The sequence below is a fragment of the Protopterus annectens genome, chromosome 10.part0, assembly GCF_019279795.1.
Source record: "Protopterus annectens isolate FY-2018-M chromosome 10.part0, PAN1.0, whole genome shotgun sequence".
NCBI classification, from domain to species: domain Eukaryota; kingdom Metazoa; phylum Chordata; order Ceratodontiformes; family Protopteridae; genus Protopterus; species Protopterus annectens.
Genome location: NC_056744.1, coordinates 1093478778 through 1093505648, shown reverse-complemented (window position 1 = coordinate 1093505648; position 26871 = coordinate 1093478778). Strand labels below are relative to the sequence as shown.

The 26871-nt window shown below is 42.4% G+C and overlaps 1 protein-coding gene across 5 annotated transcripts in view; it reads right to left on the bottom strand.

Moving 5' to 3' along the window:
• Positions 1–26871, bottom strand: part of SRSF11 (serine and arginine rich splicing factor 11) — a 1393100-nt gene that overhangs the window by 1097668 nt on the left and 268561 nt on the right. For 3 of the 5 annotated variants that reach the window (XM_044085832.1, XM_044085833.1, XM_044085834.1), the window contains 2 exons: positions 20831–20964; positions 17542–17651 (listed from right to left, as the gene is read on the bottom strand). In XM_044085832.1, the coding sequence (XP_043941767.1) occupies positions 17542–17651; positions 20831–20964 (244 nt within the window). Of the gene's footprint in view, positions 1–17541; positions 17652–17959; positions 18077–20830; positions 20965–26871 lie in introns of all 5 variants that reach the window. The other 2 variants (XM_044085835.1, XM_044085836.1) reach the window with 1 other exon arrangement.

Genomic DNA, 26871 nt, shown 5'->3' with positions numbered 1-26871 from the left:
GTAGTTATGCAAAGTTTTTAAATGTTACTGACTCTGAGCTTCCCATGCTCAGTTCATCCGCATCATGTAGTTATTTGAAATGTTTTTTACGCTGATGAGGTGATTTCTTGCAGTACAGTAATTTCAAGAGTATTACAGTACCTGAGAGACGTATTTCGAAAAGTTCAGTTAGACAGAGGCTTGTTGTGCTATTGGCCAAAGTTACAAATACTAGCATAAATTTCTGGCATTTGTGTATGTGTATACATGTTCGTACTTATTTGCAAAACCCTTCACTGGTGCGTGTCAATATGGTAGACTGTTTTCAAAAGCCCTTACCACTTGTACTTGATCAGAATATTGCAGAGTATTTAAGAATATTTGAGCAAGAGCATGACATTTTGATACAAGCAGCTTATTCAAAGAAAGATGCATGCATCAGGGCATTCTCATTTTGCTATACCTAGCAGGGTAAGAGGCCAATGAAAGACGGCATTCACTTGTGCATGCACTAGCAGTATATGAGGGAGAAGGTGAAAATCGTCATATTGTTTTCCAGGGTGAATCAAGGGAATTCCCCAAGTGTTTGAAATGCAACCTCAGAGAAATCTGCAACCCCCGGACAAATATTACATTAGAGAGGCATTTGTTTTACACAACATGTCAGAAACCAGGGGAAACTTCTGCAGCTTATATAACTGACCTGAGAAGCAAAGCCAAAATGTGTTGGTTTGGTGACTTAAAAGATGAGTTAATAAAGACAGGCTCGCGTGTGGTATTAATAGTGCTGCTGTGAGAAAGATTTTGCTTCGTGATAGTGACTTAAGGTAGAGTAAAGCCATTGAGATTTGTCAAATCCAAAACGTTACAGAAAAATACACAAGTATGCTTGCAAGTGACAAGAGCATGGTTTTAGTAGGCTCCTGAGCAAATTTTGAAGCACATGGCAGCCCCAACCCCTGCTGGTTCACCAGGGAAACCATATAGTTTTCCAGCAAGTTCTAAGACCAGTTCAGTTAAAGAAGCATGCTCAGTGCAGTAGAAACAAGAGTCAATAAATCCTAAGTCCAGCGTTATTGTTAACTGTCGCAATTATGGTGCCAATCATAAATCTTAGCATTTGGTCAGTAATGTCAAGTGTAAAAAATGGAACCATTTTCAAATGTTTTGCAAATCAAGTAAACCCCACACAGTTATGAAGAACGGTCACACAAAAAAGCAAGTTGAGAAAGTGGAGCTGCAGCAATCAACTTTTTATGTAGATGGTAGTGAATGTATTGGCAAAGATGTAAGTGTTTTGTACAGTCTGGATTTATGGTAAATCCACAGAGCTTAAAGTAGACACTGGTTCAAAGTGTAATGTTACGTCAGTAGAAACATTTGCTTAAGTGAGAACTAATGAATAACCAGTAATGCCAAACTTGTTGCTTATGGAGGTGAAGAAAATACAAACCGAAGGTTCAATGATGCTTTCATATTATTTGGCTCAGAACTGTTACAGCTTGTTATTCTATGTAGTCCAAAGACCAGTACAGTCATTACTGGGTCTCAAAGACAGTTCGAGAATGAATCTGAGAAAAAATATATAATATATATATATATATATATATATATATATATATATATATATATATGTGTGTAATTAACCGCACGAAGAGAAAAAATTTTAAGAAATGAATTTTGTGACAATAACAGCATTCAAAAAATAGTAATTCACACCAACAACTCTTGTAGTACCTTTAGCGCTTTCGTCTTATTATCAAGACTTCTTCAGAAAAACATGTTTCATAACTATGAGCAACCATTTTCACTTCCTTTAAATACATTAGTTCTAGCAGGCCATTTAAATGAACAGCTCCTTTCCAATAGTAAACTGTGAATAGGCAGGGTGCTGTGTGCATTTTCATTAACATTACAATCGTAGTTACATAAGGTAAATTGGTCAGACAGTAGTAATAGCCTTGTGGTGCCATGTGCATACTAATAGGGATCGTGTGCAAAAAGGGATTGTGTGCAAAAGCAAAAAAAAATTAAAAATATGGGGGAACCTGGAAGGATGAGAGTCATGCTGTGATAATTCTAATATTAACACCCAGATGTGTTCATCCCTGACGGGACAACCCAGAAATTACGTATAGTTACTTTGTGTAACTTATGAGTCCGTGCCTCCAAAGGTAAGTAAAGAAGGGCACGAAAGAAGGTGGAGGAGTCAGGTAGAGTGTCCTACTCCTGAGGGAGGGTACTGACCTGATGGATACAGGTAAGGAGATTCCAGGCCTTGGCAAACTTCTATGAGAACAGCCATGGAATGAAATGAAGTGTATTGTCATCCAACAACTTTTTTGACAGAGTGTTCCTAGTTTCTGTGACACAGTGACTTTACTAGGGTTAACAGCAACTCGTAAGATCACTTCCTTTTATACCTTTAAGTTAATAGAGGAGTGGTGGGGTGGCACAGTGATGCAGTGGTTAGGGGTGGCCCAGTGGTGCAGCGGTTAGCATTGTCGCCTCACAGCAAGAGGTTCTCCGGTTTGAATCTCAGATGAGATGACCTTCTATGCTGAGTCTACATGTCCTACCTGTGTTCGTGTGGGTTTCCTCCGGGTGCTCCGGTTTCCTCCCACATTCCCAAGACATTATGCAAGTGGACTGGGCATTCTAAACTGGCCCTAGGTATAGCTATGTGCACCTTCTGAGGAAGATTGGGCAACAGGCTGGCAACACAACACAGTAAATCTATACTGCCACTCATTCTGTGGACCAATGATCCACTGTGTTCGCCCCTACAGGCAGCAGGCGAAAGGAGAAGGTGGTGGTTAATACAGGAGTGGTGCACTCAATCTCTTTCATGACTCTTTGACTCAATGTTGTGAAATGACAAGTTAAGGGCTTGTGAGCCCCTCCCAAGCTTGCCAACCATAAAACCCAGACCATGCATTAACAGCTTCATGTACAAATTGAGTACTACAACATAAAACCCATTTAAAAGGGGTATACAATTGTAAATAAAAGCACCAAATTTTACTTCTGTAGTTTTATCACCACACAACAAATATACAAAGCAACACTGGTGTGTATACTAGGGAAAGTGTCATGTACCAGTACCAAAAGCAGCAGGATTTTCTCATCAGAAATAAATTAACTAGCTTCCTATCCACAGGGTAATAAAATAAAACTTGACTCTTCCCTGTAAGGCAAGGACCACTCTATAAAGCATAGGTGAAACTTATCTCCCCTATCAGCAACACACCAAGTGCCTGGCAAAACATGCAAGCACACAATCCTCACCTTAATGTAACATGCAGCACAGTTCCTAGTTACAACTCAAAATCACTGAGAGCTAAGAGTAAGTAACCTACTAAGCCAACTAAGAAAATTCTTCCAAGAAAACTTCATTGGTATGCCAATTCAAAGTCCAGCAAACACATCATCCACAATATACGATTCTCCAGGTTAGAGATTTTGATCTGTTCTGCTCCAGAAGAATGATCTTGCTGCAGTGGAGGTCAATGAAGCAGTAATTTTAACATGTGCTTCTACTCAAAGTAGTAGTGAACCTGGAATGCCCCCTCCCCCAAAACCAATGCAAGTCTTTCTCTGTGGGATGGTGACAACCATATACAAAGACAACACTGGTGCTACCATCATCTCCTTGCTGTGTCAAATCCATTAGTCTAACATTATTTTGTATCTGACAGAACTAGAAATGCATCTCCGTATTGTGCAATATTCTGAGACAGTTTTAGGTGTTTTCAGGATATAAAGTTAATGAAGATAAAAAAGCAATAGCTATAAAACTATGTACCCACATGTGAATTGGTCCAGCAGTATCCATATTTATGGGAGCATGTTAAAAACAAGTATTCTGGAGTATGGATTAAAAAGGATTTGGTTATGGCAGCTAAGGATATGTGGGAAGAGACTAAATAAAAGCTAATACAAAAACTCTAACTGGAAGCTCTTACCTATGAATATGGGAGGGGAAGAGTCAAGTTGTACAAGTTGATCCTCCCAAGAGAGCAAGGACATTTAGGATTACTTGATCTGAAAGGATATTTTAGAGCTACACTGTTAAGGCTCTTATACATAACACATGCAGAAAGCTACAATTCAAAGTGGAAAGGAATGATGACGTAGTGAGGGGGGGGGGTAGTTCAAGAAATTAGAATGTAATTTTGGAAGCAAATCTTTAAAGGAGAATATGAATATCAATAAATAAAAGAACTAAGCCAACATGAGAAAGGAGACTGTGCAGAGATGAGACAAGGGGGGTCTGGAATTTAGTGGAACTGGAGGAAGATGGCAAAGGAACCAAGTTATTGGTAAATAATTTGAGAAGAAAAAGTAACAGAATGGGAAGTGGGCAGGAAGATCCCTATCACTGACTGATATCAAAGAGAAAGGGACAGTGGAATCCTAACTGAAAGACCTGCACTGATTTGAGTTTTTTTATTTGAATCTACAATAGAAGTGTCTGTTAAAAAAGTAATAATAAGTAGGGCACACAAAATATAGCATGTTAACTATAGGAATCAATCGGTAGAGACTGGGAAGAGAGATTAGATATGCACTTCACAAAAACAAAGGAAAGACATGTATAATTCCCAAGCAAACAACAAAAATCTAGAAGATTTAGGACTTTTGACTGGAAGTGTTTACACAGATACTTTTATACCCTCAAGCAGATATGTTGGAGGTGTGACGGAGAAGAAGAAAGCAACTGGGAACATATATTTCGGGAGTGGAGTGAGTTGGCAGATGTTAAAAATGCTCTACAGAGTACTCTGTCAGGAATACTAGTTGGGCGAGCAAAGAGTGTAACCAAGGAATTTTTTTTTTTTTTCTGAGCCAGGATACAGTTTCTGACTTGCCTAGACATAAGGTTTGTGGCTGCCAAAAATAAGCAATTAGAAAATGGAAATCAAAAATTTAAACCAAATATGCTTTAAGTAGTGAATACTGCAACAGAGATTAAAGAACAGAAAGTGGAATCTTTAGTAAAGAAAGAGCAAATTACATAGGAAAAAAGTACAGTTTTGTACCTACCATAAATGAAGATGTCCAATAGATATGCAACTGCAGTCATAACATATGGGTTGTCCTGCCTCAGGCAGCCCTCGGTCGGCCGGATTCCAAAGTCTGGGTCCGACGTCGGCTGATGTCGCATTTCTCTCCGACGTCAGAGCGGCTGGAGTACCTAAGCATCAGCCGACGCCATTTTCTTCAGTGTTTCTTGCCCCAGATGCCAGGTGCCCTCCAAGGAAGGCTGTAATCAAATTGGAAGACAAAAACAGGATTCCAGACAAATAAATGAGCAATAAACAGATACACCATAACAGATATCCCCAGCTAAGAGAAACAGGGATAGGAGTGGACCCTAGGCATAGAGGGGTATGGAGGGAGGGAAAATCCGACTACAGTTGCATATCTATCGGATATCTACATTTATGGTAGGTACAAAACTGTACTATGTCCTTCAAGAATGCAACTGCAGTCATAACATATGGGCAGAATACCATAGCTTAGCTGGGGGAGGAGGAATGCTCTAGGAAAATGATGGTGTGGCAATCAAACCCTGCAGGACTGCCGAAGCAAAGCCTGCTCTGGATCTGGAGTATAGAGGGAGATTGTAGTGTTTGGAGAATGTATGCACAGAGCTCCATATAGCAGCTTCTAGAATGTCCTTAGTAGGCACCCCTCTTAAGAATGCTGTAGAGGTGGCTGTAGCTCTGGTGGAATGTGGTCTGACATTGGCTGGAACAGTCTTTCCATGAAAGGAATAACAGAATCTGATGCAATGTCCAATCCATTTTGAAATAGTCTGTTTTGAAATTGCTTTTCCTTGGACTGCAGGGGCGTAAGCTACAAAAAGTTGTTCAGACTTCCTACTGGTCTTGGTTCTGTCCAGGTAGTATCTAAGTTGTCTGTGAATGTAACAGTCTTTCCTCCTTATTCTCAGGATTGGGGAAGAAAGCAGGCAGATGAATAGCTTGATTTAAAGAAACCCTAGATACCACCTTTGGCATAAAAGTAGGGTTGGTCCTTAATGAAACCCTGTCCCTGTGGAAAATTATGAACGGTGGTATTGCCATTAGGGCCTGTAGTTCCGAAACCCTTCTTGCTGAGGTAATTGCCAACAGGAAAGCTGTCTTCCATGAGAGGAATTTGCAAGTCAACTGAAGCTGCTGGCTCAAATGGAGGTAGAGTCAGTTTTTCTAGGACAAAATTGAGGTCCCAGGCTGGCACTGGAGCCTTTCTTGGTGGCTTAATGTTCTTGATTCCCCTAAGGAATTGCCTTAGCAAAGGATGTGAAAAGACAGGCGGATCAGTGTTGTATCTAGCTGAAATAGCGGATGCATGTATCTTTATGGAAGAATATGAGAGTCCATTCTTTAGCATATCAGCCAAATATTCTAGGATGAGTGGGATGTTCAATAATGATGCATCATGTCCCTTGCTGGTATTCCAAATGCTGAATCTCTTCCATTTTTCTAAGTAAACCTTTCTGGTGGATGGTCTTCGAGCCTCTGTTAGTATCCGCTTAACTTCCTTGGAGAGAGACAGGTTGAGGTTATTCATGGGATCTCCCAGGCTGTTAGCTGCAGTGTCTGAAGGTTTGGATGCACTGTTTTGAAGTTGTGTTGAGTCAAAAGTAGAGGCCATTGGGGAAGGGCCCACTTCTTGGTGTGACATATGCTCCGTAGTAGTGGATACCAGTGTTGTCTTGGCCAGTCCGGAGCTATTAGTATCCCCTTGGGTCTCTCTGCTTTGATCTTTAGTAATACTGAGGTCATCAGTGGCAGAGGTGGGAATGCACAGATTTTTAGGAAGTTCCAGTTGAATGAGAGAGCATCTTTTTTCCAAGCTTGTGGATGGTATGTCCTTGAGCAGAATTTTTGTAGATGATGGTTGAGGTGAGAGGCAAATAGGTCTACTTCTGGCCTGCCCCATGTCGAAGTGAGCTGTGTGAAGATCTTCGGATGTAACCTCCACTCGTGTGGATCTGTGAAATTCCTGCTTAGGCTGTCCGCCAGCACATTGTCTTTGCCTGGAACAAACTGGGATTGTAACTGAATGTTCAGGCTCAGTGATTTTTCCCAAAGATGCATTGTCAGTCTGCAAAGGGGGTAAGAATGGGTGCCCCTTTGCTTGTTTATATACCACATCACAGTGGTGTTGTCTGTCCGTATCAGTAAATGGCCTTGCTGAAGTTGGTGTTGAAAGGCCTCGATGGCATGCATTACTGCCAGCATTTCCTTTTGGTTTATATGCAGATGTGTTTCCTTTGGAGACCATTGTCCTTGTATACACCTGCCTTCCATGTGCGCCCCCCATCCAAGGTCTGAGGCGTCTGTGGTCATGGTCTGTGTTATCTGCGGTTTTTTGAATGACATACCTGTGTTTGCCTGGCTTACCGAGGCCCACCATAGAAATTCCTTTTGTAGGCATGGAATGAGCGGTATGGTTGTCTCTAAGTTGTTGCTGTGTTGAGACCATAGGCTTTTTAGGTACCAATGAAGCTTTCTCATGTGTAGTCTTGCTAATGGAACCAGGAGAATGCAGGATGCCATGTAACCCAGGGCCTGTAGGAATCTCCTTGCAGTCATCTGGGTACGTTTTGCCAAATCTTTGAAATAATGAGTTAACTTCTCTTGCTTGTCTTCTGTTAGGTAAGCCATTTGAGAGGCTGTGTCTAATTTGGCTCCTAAGAAGATTATTTGCTGGGATGGCTGAAGTCTTGACTTTTGGAAGTTGACTGTGTATCCCAGAGCTTGAAGTAATCGTATGACATAGTCCAAGTTTTTTGTCAACATCAATTTGTCGTCCGCTTGTATGAGGCAGTCGTCCAGGTACGGGTAAATTTGGATCCCCTGGAGCCTGCAATGAGCAATTACTGAAGCCAGGCATTTTGTGAATACTCTGGGCGCAGCAGATAAGCCAAATGGCAATGCTGAGAATTGATAATGCTCTGTCCCTGCAAGAAATCTGAGGCATCTTCTGCAGCTGTGTCTGATAGGGACATGCAGGTATGCCTCCTTGAGGTCCAGAGTAATCAGCCAAGACCCCTTGCCCAGCATGGGAAGGAGTTGCTGTAGAGTCAGCATTTTGAACTTTGGTACTATGAGAAAGGTGTTTAATGCGGACAAATCCAGTATTGGTCTCCATTGAGATTCTTTTCTTGGAACAAGGAACAGTCGAGTAAAACCCCTGGCCTTGTTCTTGTTGTGGAACTCTTTCTATTGCTTTCATCCGAGTCAGCAGAGAGATTTGCTTGATAGCCTCTGCCCTCTGGTTTTGTGGTAGGTTTGGCATGCCTTGTTTTCTTGGTAGGGTATGAAAATGGAACCTGTAACTTCGGTCTATAATGTCCAAAATCCATTTGTCCTTTGTCAGTCTGTGCCAATTGTCTGCAAACAGAAATAATTTCCCGCCCAAGGGAGCTTCTATTTGTTCCCTGGTAGGCAGCAGTAGAGGAAAGTCATTGAGATTGTGGCTGTGGGGCAGGTGAAACCCCTGTGTCACTTCTTTGGTTTGCTGGCTGCCATTGTCGTCTCCTGTAAGGACCTCTGTATTGTCCTCTTCCTCGCCACGCCTGTTTTACCCCTTTGAAATTTTTCAGGATTAGGAAAGGACCAGTTTTTTGAAGGCCAATTCCTACTGAATCTGGGGGGTTGAACCTGGAGGAAATCTTTCACTGTCTGAACTGATTTTGCTTTTTCCTCTATGGACTTGAACACATCCTTAGCATTAGCACCAAAAAGCTTGTTCTTTTCCAAAGGTGCATCCAGAAGTTTTGCCTTTACATGATCTGGTAGAGGTTGATCTTTTAACCATGCATGTCTACGAATGACTGCCCCTGTCATAGCTGCCCTACATGAAGCTTCCAGTGCATCATATCCACACTGCAGGAAGTGATTGCTTACTTGCTGAGAGTTATGTACAGCTTCCTGCAAAGACTTCCTGTCTAAACGATCAGGAGAGGCCAATGTTTTCTGTAAATCTTCTAACAGGAAATCCTGATATTGTAACATATGAAAAAGGCAATTCAAAGCTCTCATAGATAAAGTAGTGGAAGTGTAAACCTTTTTACCCCATCTCTCTAATGACCTAGCTTCCCTGTTGGAGGGCAAAGGATTTTTAGAGGTGGAAGCTGAAACACCTTTAGGCCCCTGAGAAATGGTTTCCAAATCAGCAGAATGGGCCCTGAATAAATGGGAATGTGTTTCTGGGACCCTGTAATACCTGTCTGGCTTGGCTGGAGCAGGAGGAAGAGAGTCAGGGGTAACACTAGAGTCAGAATATAAATCATCCAAAACATCAAGCACAGGAGGAATAGCTAAGGGCCTGTGCTGGGGCTTTTTAAGGAAAATCCGAAGGCGCTTTCTGGAATCAGAATATTCCTGGCCTTGCCACTTGAAATGTTCCCTCATGGTATGTAGAACTTCCCCAAAAGAGATATCCTCAGGAGGGGAGGTCGAGGGGATGGAATCCTCTGCATCCGAGTCCTCATAGGTCTGGAAGAGCTCTTCCTGGCCATCAGAGTGGACAGAATCCTCAGAATCTTCATCTGAAGGAATAGGGTTCAGAGGGTTCAACCCGGGGCCTTTTATCAGAAGGAGGCTGGGATCCTCTCTCAGGATGGGTCTGTGAACCTCTAATCATAGAAATTAAATCAGCAGCCATAGTCATAATTTGTCTCTCTGGAGTAGGCTGAGGTAAGGCTTTAGCAGAAATATGCTTGGTCTTGCTGGCTGCCTTAGCCCTAGTGTAGGCCTTAATAGACATGGCCATAGGAGGCCTGGCAGCTCCACGTGCAGGAGTGACCTTATCTACAGCAATGGTCTCGGGCATTTCCTTGGATTCGGTATCCGGAGGAAAATCAATAACTGGCGGAGTGATATCCGGAATCGGAGTAGTCGGTAATGCGGTGTCTTCGGTTCGGAGCGGTGGAATAACCGTCTCAGGGGGAACCGGAGCACTCGCCGTAGGTTTAGGCGTGGAGTCGGTGGTAGACGCGGGCCGAGGATGTCGGTCCCGGTCTTTTCGTTTCTTGGGAGTTTGCGATGTCGGAAGTTCCGACGGCATTGTATAAGCAAATTTCTCGCCGAAAAAATCTTCAGCGAACTCCGCCCGGCGCCTGAGAGTGCGCTTGTTGAAGCGAGCACAGGCTACACAGGCCGAGACGTCGTGGTCTGGGCCAAGGCAAGGAAGACAGTAAGAGTGGAAATCCTTATGAGGTATTTGTTTACCTTAAGAAAGACAATTGTTAACTTTTTCAGTAATTTCTGACATCGGCTGAGGCAAGAAAAGGTCCCCAACGGGGTACTTAGCTTTTTTGATGACTTCGGAATCGAAGAATACAGGAGCTGACCGACCGGCACTTGCGAACTGCTTCTGCTTCGGCACCGCGGCAAGAAAGACTGAAGAAAATGGCGCCGGCTGATGCTTATGTACTCCAGCCTGACGCCTGAGAGAAATGCGACATCAGCCGACGTCGGACCCAGACTTTGGAATCCGGCCGACCGAGGGCTGCCTGAGGCAGGACAACCCATATGTTATGACTGCAGTTGCACTCTTGAAGGACATCATATGGGTTGTCCTGCCTCAGGCAGCCCTCGGTCGGCCAGATTCCAAAGTCTGGGTCCGGCCGGTGTCGCCTCCTCTCCGACGTCAGAACGGCTGGAGTACAAAGGCATCGGCCGACGCCATCTTCTTCAGTGTTTCTTGCCCCAGATGCCAGGTGCCCTCCTAGGAAGGCTAAATTTGGTGAATGGATAAACAATTCCAGACATGCACAACAGTAATAAACAGATACACCATAGGAGATGGACCCGTAAAGAAGGTTTCAGAGGGGTAGGAGGGTGGAAAAATCCGACTGCAGTTGCATATCTATCGGACATCTACATTTATGGTAGGTACAAAACTGTACTATGTCCTTCAAGAATGCAACTGCAGTCATAACATATGGGTTGAGTACCATAGCCAAGCTGGGGGTGGTTGGAACTTAAGAAAGTGATGGTGTAGCTAAAATGCCCTGCAGGACTGCCAAAGCAAAGCCTGCTCGGGATCTGGAGTATAAAGGCAGGTTGTAGTGCTTGGTAAATGTATGCATGGAGCTCCATGTAGCAGCCTCTAGAATGTCCTTTGTAGCCACTCCTCTTAGGAAAGCTGTGGATGTGGCTATAGCTCTGGTGGAGTGTGGCCTAATATTGGCTAGCACACCTTTTCCATGAAAAGAATAGCAGAATCTGATGCAGTGCCCAATCCATTTGGAAATTGTTTGTTTGGAGATTGCTTTTCCTTTTACTCCAGCAGCATAGGCTACAAGCAGTTGGTCAGACTTTCTGGTGGCCTTAGTTCTGTCCAAGTAGTAGCGTAGTTGCCTGTGTATGTCCAAAGTATGCAGCAGTGCTTCCCCCCTGTTTTGAGGATTGGGGAAGAAAGTAGGCAGGTGAATGGCTTGATTTAGAGACACCCTGGAAATTACTTTTGGCATGAATGAAGGATTTGTTCATAGAGAGACTCTGTCCTGATGAAAAATGAGAAAAGGAGGTACTGCCATGAGTGCCTGTATCTCCGAGACTCTTCTTGCTGATGTGATTGCCAATAGGAAAACCGTTTTCCATGAGAGAAATTGCATTTCTGAAGTTGCTGCTGGTTCAAAGGGAGGAAGAGTTAATTTTTCCAAGATGAAATTGAGGTCCCATGCAGGTACTGGCGGTTTCCTGGGAGGTTTGATATTCTTTATCCCTCTTAGGAACTGTCTTAGCAAAGGATGTGAAAACACAGGTGGATCACAATTGTATTTTGCTGAGATTGCTGAGGCATGAATCTTTATGGAAGAATATGAGAGACCAGTATGAAACATTTCTGCCAAGTATTCCAATATCCGAGGTATACTCAATACTGTTGTATCCTGACCCCTGTTAGCATTCCAGATGATGAATCTCTTCCACTTGGCTGAATAGGTTTTTCTGGTGGAAGGTCTGCGTGCTTCCAGTAAGATCTCTTGAACTTTTTTGGAAAGAGAGATATCGGAAGGAGTTATGGTAACCTCCAGGCTGTCAGATGCAATGTTTTAAGGTTTTGATGAACAGTCCTGTAATTGTGTTGTGTTAGAAGCAGAGGCCACGGTTTGGTCCGAGTTATGCTCAACAGCAATGGGTACCAGTGCTGCCTTGGCCAGTCTGGAGCTATCAAAATGCCTGTTGGTTGTTCTACTTTGATCTTCAGTATCACCTTGGTCAGCAGTGGTAGGGGAGGGAATGCATAAATTGTTAGGGAATTCCAGCTGAAAGAGAGAACATCAGTTTTCCAGGCTAGAGGATGGTGGGTCCTTGTACAGAACTTTTCCAGGTGATGATTCATGTGAGAAGCAAAGAGATCTATGTCCGGTCTTCCCCATGTCCTTGTTATTTGTGAGAAAATGTGAGGATGCAGCATCCATTCGTGTGGATCCAAGAAATTTCTGCTCAGCTTGTCCGCCAGTACATTGTCCTTGCCTGGCACAAACTGGGATTGCAAATGTATCTTCAGACTTATGGATTTTTCCCAGAGAATCATTGTTAGTCTGCAGAGGGGATAAGAATGAGTGCCTCCCTGCATGTTTATATACCACATAACAGTGGTGTTTGTCTGTCCTTATTAGCAAATATCCTTGTTGAAGTGATTTTTCGAAAGCCTCAATTGCATGCATCACTGCCAACATCTCTTTTTGGTTTATGTGCAGATGCCTTTCCCTTGGTGTCCACTGACCTTGAATGCATCTGCCCTCCATGTGCGCCCCTCATCCATGGTCTGAGGCGTCTGTTGTAATCATTTGACCTGCTTGAGGTTTGTTGTAAGACATGCCTTTGTTTAACTGACTTGTTTGAGCCCACCACAAAAATTCTCTTTGCAGACATGGAATGAGTGGGATTACGTCCTCTAGGCTTTGGCTGTGTTGGGACCATATGCTTTTTAAGTACCATTGCAGCTTTCTCATATGAAGTCTTGCCAAAGGTATCAGAAGAATGCAAGATGCCATGAACCCCAGGGCCTGCAGGATTTTCCTTGCTGTCAGCTGGGAGAGCTTTGCTAGGCCTTTGAAGTACTCTGGTAACTGCTGTTGTTTTTCCTCTGTGAGATAAGCCATTTGTGTTTGTGTGTCCAGTTTGGCTCCTAGGAAAATAATCTGTTGGGATGGCAGAAGTCTTAATTTCTGAATGTTGACTGTGTATCCCAAGGCCTGTAGTAATTGAATGACATAGTCCAAGTTTGCTATCAAGGTTTGTTTGTTGTCTGCTTGTATGAGGCAGTCGTCCAGGTAGGGGTATATTTGAATCCCCTGGAGTCTGCAGTGTGCCACTACTGATGCCAGGCATTTCGTGAACACTCTGGGTGCAGTAGATAAGCCAAACGGCAATGCTGAGAATTGATAATGCTCTGTCCCTGCAAGAAATCTGAGGTATCTTCTGCAGCTTTGTCTGATTGGGATATGCAGGTATGCCTCCTTGAGGTCCAGAGTGACCAGCCAAGACCCCTTGCCCAGCATGGGAAGGAGTTGCTGCAACGTCAGCATTTTGAACTTTGGCACAATGAGATAAGTATTTAGAGTAGACAAGTCCAGTATAGGCCTCCATTTGTTTTCCTTTCTTGGAACAAGGAACAGTCTTGAATAAAATCCCTGGCCTTGTTCCTGTGGAGGGACCTTTCCTATTGCTTTTATATTTAACAGCTTTGAAACTTGAATGAGTGCCTCTGCCCTTTGATGATGTGGCAGGTTTGGCATGCCTTGTCTTCTTGGTAAAGTGTGGAAGTGGAATCTGTAACCTTTGTCTATTAAATCCAGAATCCAGTTGTCCTTGGTTAAGATATGCCAGTTGTCTGAGAATAAGGATAATTTTCCGCCTAAAGGTGCTTCTCTTTGAGCTTTGGTAGGCGGCATGAAAGTAAAGTCATTGTGATTGTCCTTGTGGTGCAGCTGGACTGCCTGCGCCACCTCTTTGATTTGGTGGTTGCCATTGGCGGCCTCTGTAGGAGCCTCGGTTTTGCCCTCTACCTCGAGCACGCCTGTTTTTTCCCCTTTGGAACTTGTCAGTGTCTGGAAAGGACCAATTCTTTGAAGGCCAGTTCCTGCTGAATCTGGGTGGCTGAACCTGGAGGAAATCTTTGACTGTCTGAACTGATTTAGCCTTTTCCTCAATGGACTTCAACACATCTTGTTCATTAGCACCAAAAAGCTTCTGTTTTTTCAAAGGTGCATCAAGTAACTTTACTTTAACATGGTCTGGCAGTGGCTGTTCTTTTAACCAAGCATGTCTACGTATAACAGCCCCCGTCATAGCTGCCCTACATGTAGCTTCCAATGCATCATAACCTCACTGTAGAAAATGATTGCTAACCTGCTGGGAGTTATGGACCAGATCCTGCAATGCCTTTCTATCAATAGACTCAGGAGACGCTAGCTTTTTCTGTAAATCATCCAGTAAATAATCCTGGTACTGAAACATATGAAAAAGGCAGTTAAGTGACCTCATGGCAAGGGTGGTAGAGGTATAAACTTTTTTACCCCATCTCTCCAGGGACCTTGCTTCCCTATCCGCTGGCAGTGGATTCTTGGCTGAGGAAGTAGCCACTCCTTTGGGGCCCTGTGAAATAGTGTCAAGATCCACAGAGTGAGCCTTAAAGAGATGCTTGTGAGTGTCAGGGACCCTGTAATATCTGTCTGGCTTGACAGGAGCAGGAGGGAGAGAATCAGGGTTAGCACTGGAGTCTGAGAAAACATCATCCAGGACATTCATAACTGGAGGGATAGCTAAAGGTCTGTGCTGGGGTAACTTGAGGAAGGTACGTAGCCTTTTCCTTGAATCAGAAAATTCCTGACCCTGCCACTTAAAATGCTCCCTCATAGAGTGGAGGACTTCACCGAAAGAAAAATCCTCTGGAGGAGAGGCAGAGGGAATTGACTCCTCAGCATCAGAGTCCTCATAGGCCTGGAAGGATTCTTCTTGGGTATCTGAATGCTCAGAATCCCCAGAGGCTTCATCTGAAGAGAGGTTGTCAGCCTGCTCAGTCCTAGGCCTTTTCTCTGCAGACGGCTGAGAGCCTCTGCCTGGGTGAGGCTGAGAGCCCCTGATAAGAGAGATAAGGTCTGCAGCAAGAGACATGATCTGTTTATCAGAAGGGACCTGGGCAGTAGGTTTAGGGTGGGCCTTGGCCTGACTGGCGGCCTTAGCACGTGCAAAGGCCTTGATGGACATGGATACAGGAGGCCTAGCTGCCCCACGTGCAGAAGTAACCTTGTCCACGGAAATGGTGTCGGGTAGATCCAGAGCTTCGGTTTCTGGAGGAAAAACAATAACCGGCACCGGTGTAGTCTCCGGGACCGAAGGACGTGTTACCGCTGTGTCGTCGGTCTGGAGCGGTTGAATTACCACTTCTGAAGGGACCGAAGCACTCGCGGAGGGCTTAGGAGAAATATCGGTAGAGGACGTGGGCCGCGGATGTCGGTCCCGGTCCTTACGCTTTTTGGAAATTTGTGTAGTCTGTTAATCCGACGGCATGATATAGGCGAAGGATTCGCCGGAAAAGTCTTCGGCAAATTCTGCCTGGCGCCTGAGAGTGCGCTTATTAAAGCAAGCACAGGCCGAGACGTCATGGTCTGGGCCCAGGCAAGGGAGGCAGTAAGAATGGAAGTCCTTATGAGGTATTTGTTTACCACAAGACAAACAATTATTAACTTTCTCAATTTGTTCTGACATCGGCTGAGGCAAGAAAAAATGTTCCCCAACGGGGTACTTGGCTTTTAGATGACTTCGGTAACTGAAGCACAGGAGCTGACCGACCGGCACTTGCGAACTGCTTCTGCTTCGGGCACCGCGCGGCAAGAAAGACTGAAGATGGTGTCGGACGATGCCTTTATACTCCAGCCGTTCTGACGTCGGAGAGGAGGCGACACCGGCCGACGCCGGACCCAGACTTTGGAATCCGGCCGACCGAGGGCTGCCTGAGGCAGGACAACCCATATGTTATGACTGCAGTTGCATTCTTGAAGGACATCAAGAAAATTGTGGGAGCAATATATGCAGAAAAATATTATGAAGGAGGCATGAGGTTTAAGGGAAGGCAGGAATCGATTTATGCAATGCTGTTTAGATTATATGATAAATAATATATGTGATTTATGAATGTAAATGTGAACTTGTTAATATAGTTTGATTAGTTCTATATAAATGTAAGATTGCCTATGTTACAAGGGATAGCTCAATAAAGATCCTTAAAAAAGGGCACTAATTTCACTACATAATACTTCGACTGCAATCAGTTTGTCAGTCACTTCAGCGTTCTTTTCAGCAGATTAAGTCTTAGGCTCTGCTAAGTCTTGTCTTTGCAACACCACCACAGAAGTTAAGTCATTAAGTGCACTTGTGGCAGACAAAAGGCAGCAAAATATTTTCATAGGAAAGGTCTTCTCTGTTCTCATGGTTTTCAAAATACAAATAATTAATTCAGTAAAAAGTTGAATAAGGCAACCAAATTCAGTATTTCCCTACCTTCTCATACCGTACATGAAACCACGTTTGAACAATCCTACCTCCAACCCCTCAAATCTTTCTCAGAAATTTTTCCTACGTGCTACTGTGAGAGTCTGACAATAAGGCTCCCAACCACACACAATTCAAGTACAAAAGTAATGAAAAGAAAAATTAGTGCAATTAGCATCCATCCACAATCTGTGTATCACTTCAACAGTGACAATCTACACCCAAGATTCAAATCTGCCAGGCTTCTATCCTTGGCATGGTTGTCCTACCATACCACACACGCACAGAGCCCATTTAGTACACCCAATCCACTTGCTGCATTTCTTTTGAATGCGGGAGGAAACAGAAGCACTTTGAGAAAAAACACAGTCGGCATGCAACCTTTAATAAATACTCCAAATAAAAATTAGTTTCATCATAAAAAAAATCTCAGTATTTATCCTGCAAACAGCATTTCCCATTAATTCAGTGGGGGTCTGTTGCTTCCTTTTCCCCCCCTTTATTAAATTACAATGCAAGGACAAAGCAGGAGTTAAGGAAACAGCCTTACAAAAAAAGAAATAAAAAGATTAAGTGAAGAAAAGAACTTATTGCAGTTGCTACTGAAAAAACACTAACTTGCACAAAATATATTACTAAAAATTAGGAAAGCAGGCAACAATAGTTACTTGTGCTGAAATTATATGCCAGCATACAATTTTTTTAAGTTTACTATATGCATAATGTGGTGCAAAAAAAAAAAAAAAAAATCAGTGTAGACCCAGCAAAGTATTAAAAACAAAAGTCAGTCAGTGACCCCCCCCCCCCACACACACACACACGCATACACATTGGTATTAATCAAGGCCCGTCATACCCCCAAAGTAGAATGTATTTAAGAGCTGAAAATCTGATAAAATCCCAAATACATAGTCAATGCACACAATGACTTAAAGGCTGAAACAAGATGCAACTGAAGGATGCTTCTGTTACATGCAGCACTTCCATACTACAGAACACTTCAATATTCATGCAGTTCAATCTTATGCACACATACCTGAGCAAGAGGATTTGGTGTTGGCAAAAGTCCACCCCCTGGCAGCAGACCTGCCACAGCATTGGCTGGTGCCATTAAAGACAAAGCCTTTGTCTCATCAGGAATTACTCCTGTAGAAAAATGAGTAATCATTAGAATCTCTTCTTTTTATAAGAAAAAAAAAAAAAAAAAAAGTACACACACCCAGAAAATCCTTCCCTGAATTCACCACCTGAATCTCGCTGAAAATACTTATTCTTGCTAAGCACTGGATTTGAACTTATAAAACTGTATTAAAAGTATATCAGAATGACAAGTTCAAATTGGTGACAACTTGGAATGTTTTCTCGTTCTACAAGCTCTTAATGTTTCTAGAATAAAAAAAAAAGAATACACAATACACACTACTGTTGTGTTAACACTGCCAAGATTTCATCACCTGTACTCGATTTTTAAGTCATGAACCAAACGTAAGCAAGCACAGCGGTTCTCCAGGGGTGTGCTCTCAACTTTCAAAAGATGTTTTATGAACAAGCGACTGGTGTCGGCTGCTTCACTATAAAGCACACAGAAAAATCAAGATACACAAGACAAAAAAAAGTTTATGATTTAGGGGTTAATACATGGTACAGTTCACTAAGACTTCCTTTAACCTACCAAATAAAGCTTGTAAAAGTTTAAAAAGTGCACGTCAGGAAACTGGCAAATTTTAAGATAGGGTTTTGGCTGGCTTTCCAGCAACTGCAAATCAATGAAGGTCAATAACACAGGCTAAAGTTTACAGTGTATTCTTACCTGCTGTATGTAGTCAAAGGCTTATAACATGTTTCCTCGTTGAAGTGTAATGTTTGAACTAGTACGACTGCCATAACAAAACCAACTGATAAAGCCAATCTGAGACAACAATGGTTTTGCCAAGACAAGCAAATGGTTTCTAATTCTTTGCTAATTGCTCCACAAAAGGTCTAGAAAAAAGGTGCACTGCAAAAAGCATGAGGAGGGAAACTTGGATGCGCTTAATAGTACACTTGTACACAGGCAGCTCAAGTCCCTTAAAGGAGGAATTTGCTGATTTGTGCTTAAAACAAAGCTTTATGCAACTTAACTTCAAAAGATAATTTATGGAACGTAATATATATGTATATTTTTCTATTACAACAGTAAATACTTTATCTTAATGAAAACATACAACATGTACTGAGCACTTAAAAGAGAAACTGGATTAGCTGCAGAAGACAAAACTGCTTGGTGGTACTTTCAGCACAGGGCCTGGTAATTAGTTCAGGCTGAACCAGGGAAAAGAACTGTAAAACACAACAACAAAAAAGAAAAACCACTGTTAAATAAAGATAATGGTTCCTTCCACCTATACTGAGCAGCCGATAACATAAAAAGGTACAATAAACAACACTGTTATCTCTTCTGTGTTGCTGAGCATTTACAAAGTTAAAAGAAAACAAAAACTCAAGACAATGTCCAAAAGCTAAACGCTGGGTTTTAAATGCAAAACATGGTAAATAACTATTAAAGTAGGCCTACATACCGTTAAGGGACAATTAACATGCATGACTAAATCACGATATAGGCAGGGTATGGAAAAAAAAAAAAAAAAAGGCAAAATAAACTAGTACTAACATTTCAGACTGAAATTATTAAATATTTAATTTAGAATAATGCCTATTGCTATTCAGTGAAGATGTTTCCCAAATGCTATAAACCATGCATCCAATCTTCTCACCTGAAATCTTTTTAAAAAATAAAAATAAAAACAGCAATGAAAGAGAAAAAATGAAGTAAACTGCCACTTATAAAAGCAAGTCCCTCACCAGTTCTCATGGCTCAGTATTGTATTTACTGCTGTTTTTCTACACGATGACAACTAGATGAATGTGTAGAAACGAAAGAAACAGAAAACAGAATATATTAACCAAAAGCAGCCAAATACAAATTATCCAATTTCCAAATCTTTTCTGCAGACCTACGATATAATTTTAACGATTTGTGATTTTTAAATGTACTCAAAGCAAATGAACTCACTGAGCTAAACTTTTCAAATGTTCAGTGGCATTACCTATACTTATGTTTTCCGCTGTACATGGAAACAGCACTCTAGGAACTGCAATAAGCTGTACAATGCACTAGAAGTTGCCGTCAAACTAGACTGTTACTACCTTCTGATATTAAATTAGCAGTCTAATTTTTGATGAAGAAAGTTTTTTATGGACATGTATGCTGATACTCAGTAAAGACAACTACCCTTCTGTTTTCTAATGTTCCTGTCAAAAAGCTTTCAAATGCAACTTCAATTTTTATTTCAAAACATTAAATTTGGAAAACAATTTACAGCTGCTCTACTATTCTGCACCTTCAATTTGCTAACAACTTGTAACATGAAAAAAAAAAGAGAAAGAGAAAAGGTGGTTAATATATGATTACGCCAGTAAACACACACAGGGACTCCAGACCTTGGCTGGCCTTTAGTAAATGCCTAGGCTCCCCTGTTGCAGCAGAGGACCAGAGTCAGTCATCAGAAGGGGGCGCTGCAACTGCCTTCTGCTCTACAAAAATCACACACATAAACAACAGGAAAAGTTTATTACTTTAAAATACTGTTGCAGGTAACAACAAGGTCACTTATTAGAAGATGTTTTAACAACCGGAGACAGGCCAGAGCAATACCAGGCTTTTAATTATTTTATTTACTTGGGCAAATACTAGTTTTAAGAAAAAATAACTTTCTGATCCCTGGTATCCTGTGTGAGATCACAAATATGCAGAGATAACCTCAAACAATAAAAATATTGTAATTAAGAGAATCCTGACAGCAGAGACTAGTTCATTCATTATCTGGCTGTTTTGTGGGCTTTGTGTGCTTTGTGGGCTGCATCAAAATAAATGTGCAATGCCATCTTTAACATATGCACAAATTTACTTGCTGCTGTCAGAAAGTTTCCCCAATAAGCCTCATAAAAAGTAGGCAGTCATACAAAAATATTCTAATAAGCACCAATTTCCCACTGTTAAGGGCAAACATGTATACGTTTATAAACTGACTATCAAATTCATTTTAGCAGTTACGCAATCAAGCCAACTGATAAAAGAAAATGACTAACAGGCAAACTGCCTAAACCCCTTTTTTCTTAACCAAATACTAAATCAGTGGCAGTTCCCTCCCAAGACAGAGATGACGCGAAGTACTAAATGTATTGCAGCCTGACTGAAATGTGCAACGTCAATGATCTACACAATTAATTTCTGTGTCTACCTCCAAAATTGGCTAGCTAAAACAGCAAAACAAGGAAATACAAACCTTCTGCATATGGTACAACTATCAAAGCTCTGTCGACGAAAACTGTGTTTGTCAGGTGTTGAGCCACAACTGCAGAGTCAGGATCCTCAAACTTTACAAAACACACACGGGATGTCACTGGCAAGGGAGAATCACTGGAAAAGTGAGAACAAATGTTAAAAACCATCATCTTTTAAGCACACATACAACTTTGGACTTATCAGTTCAACAAATTGTTACCATGAAAAGTACAAAATCTCTGCGGATGATGACATATAAACAGTCATTAAGACATTTTAAGCAAAGCTTCATTAAGTAGAGTTTCCTTTGAAATCTTGGTTAAAAAAGTCTACTAAATGACTGCGCACCTACTCAGTTCCACAATCAGACAGCTGAAGTCTAAAACTTGTGTGTGGGGGTGGGGGGCGCTAGAGAGGCATACATTATAGTGTAGAAATTCTGCAATATCCTTGCACCTTCCCCGGCAAGTCAGTGAATTTAGTCTGTTGTTCATCTAGATAACTACCTAAATGCAGATGTAATGGCCTCCAGAGAGTAATATAGACAACTTTTAAAATACAGGGATATGTGAACAAATCCCAGTTATCTATACCTTCAACTATATAGCTACTACAATACTAAAATTTCCATTACAACACAACAACAATTAAGACAAATTATAAATAGCACTGTCTGCTGCTCTTTGCAGATGATAGTAATCAGTTAAAGATAGTGATACAAAAACTACATTCTACGAATGACAACTAAACAAAAAGTAAATCTTATGAGGAAACCACACCTGTCACTATTAAAACCAGAAGTCAACCAAAACACAGATGGACAAACAATGAAAAATCTCTTGAAATATTGTTCAAACTATCTGGTCTGTTTAAAAAAAAAAAACTTCTAATAATCATACAAAAAACTTCCAATATTTTACTTAAAAGAACAAAAAAACAAAAATAAAATACAGGTTACAGTAGAGAAGTATACAGAGGGATTTAGTCATGCCTGGCATGCCTTCTGGACTAAACATAACCATATGTAGCTACACATCCCACTATAACAAATTCACTCTGACAAGTGGTCACCGCACTTACAATGCACCCCAGGAAAACCTGGTACAAGTAGCTGGCTGGACACTAAACAGCAAACCAGAAACAGATGGAAGTGAAAAGAGAGCTTCAGTTTGCTGGGTGGGTTCTGCAGCCTAAATAAGCAAATGTATTGAAGCATGCACATACACTGAGCTCAATGCAGTAGGCACAGTAAATCAGCCACAAGGAGAAGGGAATTAAGCATATTAAAGAAAATTTTAGGCCAGCCATAGATAACAGCCTACAGGTGCTCTTCCATGGAAAGGGGAGACACCAGCTGGGGGTGAGGGGAATGAATGTGTCAATGTGCCAGTGAGGAAGTTTTGAAGGTCAAAGGCTAGTGCTACCCCCCCCCCCCCCTCAAAAAAGCAAAGTGTCAAAAAAGGTACTTAAAAAAGCGGTCAAAATTCTCAATCATTACCAGTAATGAGACACTAATACCCCTGCACTTAAATTTCAAGTTTAAAGTTACAATACTAAGAGACAAACAATTTCTCTGATGCAGTAACTGTGGATTTAACTAGTCAGGCTTGATGAACATGCTTTGACAAGGCTGAATTTAGATAAATCACAAGGCCACCTAATTTTACTCCAGCTTTCAAGTCCTCAGTTTCTAATAAATCATTTCATTACTCAATCCCTGTATGAAGGTATGACTCTCCATAAAGTATAAATTCATTAACAATTGCCTTTGTGCTGTGCAACATCACTATTATAGGTTCACAGGCAAGTACTAGGCTATCTGCCCAAGGGCATCTATAAGCCTTGCCAGAATGTGTTTGCTTTCGCCGCCCCCTTAGATTAGTTCCCTGTACCTCTACCCAGCAGAGCCATTAGTTCCCCATGCGCCTGTCCAGCAGAGCCACTGCAATGATCCCCAGGGTAAATTTTCTGTTTCCCATCCACTCGTCAAGGTTTCGCTTGAAGGGTGTTAGTGAGGGGCTCTGCCTAATGTAGATTCTAATCCTGTTCCAAAGCATGGGGAGTCTGAGACAGGAATCTATCCTTCCAGCACGTCCTATTTATCATTGTGGTGAGGTTTAGATCCCTAGAGCATGCGGCTCTTAGGTGGAGCATTTCCATCAATTCTGGATTGGACATGGCCTTGTATGTCAGGCAGAGATCACCTCCGAGTAAGCGGTAGGCAACAGAGTACAGCTGGAGTTTCTTCAGTCGGGCTGCATAGGGCATCTGTTTGAGGCCAGTAATCCTCTTGGTGAGGAAAATAATTAAAAATATCAAAATATGGAAAGTGCAGTCTAAAACTAACTGCAGAGGGACTACCAGTGAAACTATGTACAGTGAAGATAGCTGCATGAATAAAAGCAATAAAGCTGCAAGTCTGCTTTTCCTGATTAGGGGTCGCCACAGTGGAACTCTGGCCTGCTAATGAAAGGCAGTGGATTTTTACAGTGCCGAGCTGCCAGCCCTACACCCAACCTTCGAAAAAGGCATACCCATTCACGCATGCACCTACCTGCATGTCTTTAAATGTAACTCAACCGTGGAGAGGACATGCAGACTCTACACAGAAGGCGCTTCAGTAGAGAATCGAATGGGAGAGCCTCTTGCTGTGAGGAGACAACAAAGCTGTAAAGTGGGGGGCAAACTGATATATAAAGAGCATAACAGCAGTTGTTGTTTTCATGGATTCATAGTTAAGTTCTAGCCCAGTCAATTTCCTTTTTCGGTGCTTGAATTAACCTATTATGTTGGTGTTAGACTGGCCTTACCCCATGATCAATAACTGTATGTCACCCCTAGTGAAAGCAACTAGGATGACACCACAGATAATTTGAAGGGACCCCAAGTGTGGGAAAAAGCATTTAGGAGCTGCCTCTGTCCAACAGTAGTACAAGGGAAAGTGCTGAGATGAGTTTTCTATTACTCATTCACAGATTCAAATTGTGCTTGAATATTGACAGGGATGAGCTTTGTTTAATATGGATGGGGAGTCTGAGCAACAGCAGTGGCATTCTCTGCGAGACATACCTGCCCTCCAAACCATTCTGTTGACACTGCAGAAAATGTTTAGCTTCCTGGACTGAGTATTTTGATGCCATCTGATTTGCTGATGTTCAGTAGGTCCATCAGAATAAAGTCAGTGGATACCTTGTATACCAGACACAGTTCACTTATTTCCAGAATACAGCTTCAAAGAAGAAGAAACATCTCGTCATCTAACAACTGTTTATTGTCATGGCTAACATAATATGACAAGTTATAAGGAATAAAGACACAAAAATTTTAAGTGACTTTTTCAACCTAATAATTTTCACTTGGTTAACAATACAGAAAAAAACTGCTCTAATCCAGAAGAAAAAAGACAAGGGACTTGTTTAAGTTAAAGAATTTACCCTCATGAACTGCACCAATGATTTTCACTTCTGTTCTGTAGCCCAGCAACTCACTATCATGTACATCACTTAGCACAATCTGCCAACTCTGGTAGTGCCTGGCTGCACTTCAAAGACCGTTAGTGAATGACACTTTACAGCTATCTGCAAAATTGTACAAATGCAGCCAAGCATGAAGCCTCAAGGCAATGCCTGCTCCAGCGGCTCTCACCGACCCATCTGCACATTTTGTAGAAGGCAGACAAACTGGTGATATTTGACACTGTGGACAGAGCAGTCAGTAGGCGATTCTGATACTCTGGTGTAACTGGGTTCATCAGAATGGATAAAGCCTGCTAAGCAAGATCCCACTGGAACCTGGTCATATGAGCGGCATAGTTCACAGCTCGAATCAAGAAGGAACCAGGAGCACAACTGCTTCCCCAGTCTAACCATGGCCAGAGACTCCTTGTTGGATGGGTGGACAGAAGAGTTTTCCAACGGTTCTTTTTAATGGCTGTCACAATAAGGAAAGGAGTCCATCTGAAGAGTTTTTGCCCAGAAGGGTTTATCCTTGGGGGGGGGGGGGCTGAAGTACCCTGTCCAGCTTCCTGGGGACTCACTCATGTGATGAATTCCTGCCATGACTTTAACTGCCAATTCCACCAACTTATCAGCTGGTGGGACAACCCAGAAGTAGAAATGGTTGTTCTGTATGCCTTAAACAGTACAACTTCACCTTGAGAAGGCGGGGTTCAGGTGGCCAGTATCCCCCCTGCTTTACGAGCTCCAGGATCTCTCGGGGTTCGTACTTGGGAGAGGATTGCGGGAAGCCCCACCTATTATCTGAATCACTATTCAAAAAAAACATTAGGTGAGTCAGTGTGTTCTCTTATACTCCCTCTTCCACAGAGACAACCCTTAGAAGACTTGGGAACATAATCCCCCTGAGACATCCAGGAAAAGATGTAAGATTGGGTCAACAAATTTGCCAAGATGACACCTGTTGTTAAGATAAACCCAGAGACAGGGGTCACAGAGCAGAACCATGACCAGGGAGAACTGAGGATCCACCTTGTGTGGTGAAATGATCTTCTCCAGCTCTCAAAAGCCGCTCTAACCTCCACAAAATCCACAGGAAGCTGCTCCTGTGGCCAGATCCAACTCCCTAAACACAAAGACAGCAAACATCCCAGTAGGGATCCTCAGATCAGACTCAATGGATAGCACCAAGGAGAGGACTGAAGCCAAGGTCTCAGAAGCTGATGTCTCAGATAAAACTAGAGGAGTCATCCACCTGATCCCTTGACTTCAAGACTCTTATTAGGTCAAACTGGAACCGAGACTGTAAAGTAGAATCCAAAATCCAGTGAGCCAATGAAGACTGGATCAACAACTCAGGCTGCAGGATATGAGTGACCAAACAGATCCAAGATGATCAGAACCAAGCAGTGGACCAGTAAGCTAGTGAAGTGCACGGATTCGATCAGCTCTGGAGCTGACAGAGTTGCAATGGCCCCAATCTCAATTTGGGTTTTGAGAAACCTCTGCAACAGACAATCTAAATCAACTTTGGAGGAACTTCTGTAGGATTTAAAGGACCTTGTGGATGCAGTGGACCAGTAAGCTAGTGAAGTGCACGGATTCGATCAGCTCTGGAGCTGACAGAGTTGCAATGGCCCCAATCTCAATTTGGGTTTTGAGAAACCTCTGCAACAGACAATCTAAATCAACTTTGGAGGAACTTCTGTAGGATTTAAAGGACCTTGTGGATGCAGTGGACCAGTAAGCTAGTGAAGTGCACGGATTCGATCAGCTCTGGAGCTGACAGAGTTGCAATGGCCCCAATCTCAATTTGGGTTTTGAGAAACCTCTGCAACAGACAATCTAAATCAACTTTGGAGGAACTTCTGTAGGATTTAAAGGACCTTGTGGATGCAGTGGACCAGTAAGCTAGTGAAGTGCACGGATTCGATCAGCTCTGGAGCTGACAGAGTTGCAATGGCCCCAATCTCAATTTGGGTTTTGAGAAACCTCTGCAACAGACAATCTAAATCAACTTTGGAGGAACTTCTGTAGGATTTAAAGGACCTTGTGGATAAAGCCAAAGGTCTAGAGACTAAGTTTTTCCATACTCTTGGACAAATCCTGAATAGTAATAGGAGGCTGAAGTTCTGGATCCAGAGGTGGGGTACAAGTCAGAGTTTGGGGCACTTGTTCCACGAGTCTCAATCTACAGGACAAACTGAAGACTCGGACGAATGTTTTTCAGTTCCAAGTCCTTGGTTTTAGAAGATTTCTTTGAGGGTTTCTTATTTGCTAGGTTCCAGATCCAGAGAAAGAAGTCCTTTGAAGATAAGTTTATTTCTCCTGCAGCACTAAAATCATCCTGATCAGATCTGAAGAGGGGCTCAAAGGACCATCAAACTTAACTCAAATCTGTAGAAGCAGCAGCTTCTTTCGGCTTTTCCCGGTTAGGGGTCGCCACAGCGGAACTCCAGTCCGCTAATGATTGGCAGTAGATTTTTACGTACCGAGTTGCCAGACCTGACGCACAATCTTCAACGAAGGTACGCCCATTCACGCACGTCTCCATGCAGAAGACGCTCTAGCTGAGAATCAAACCAGA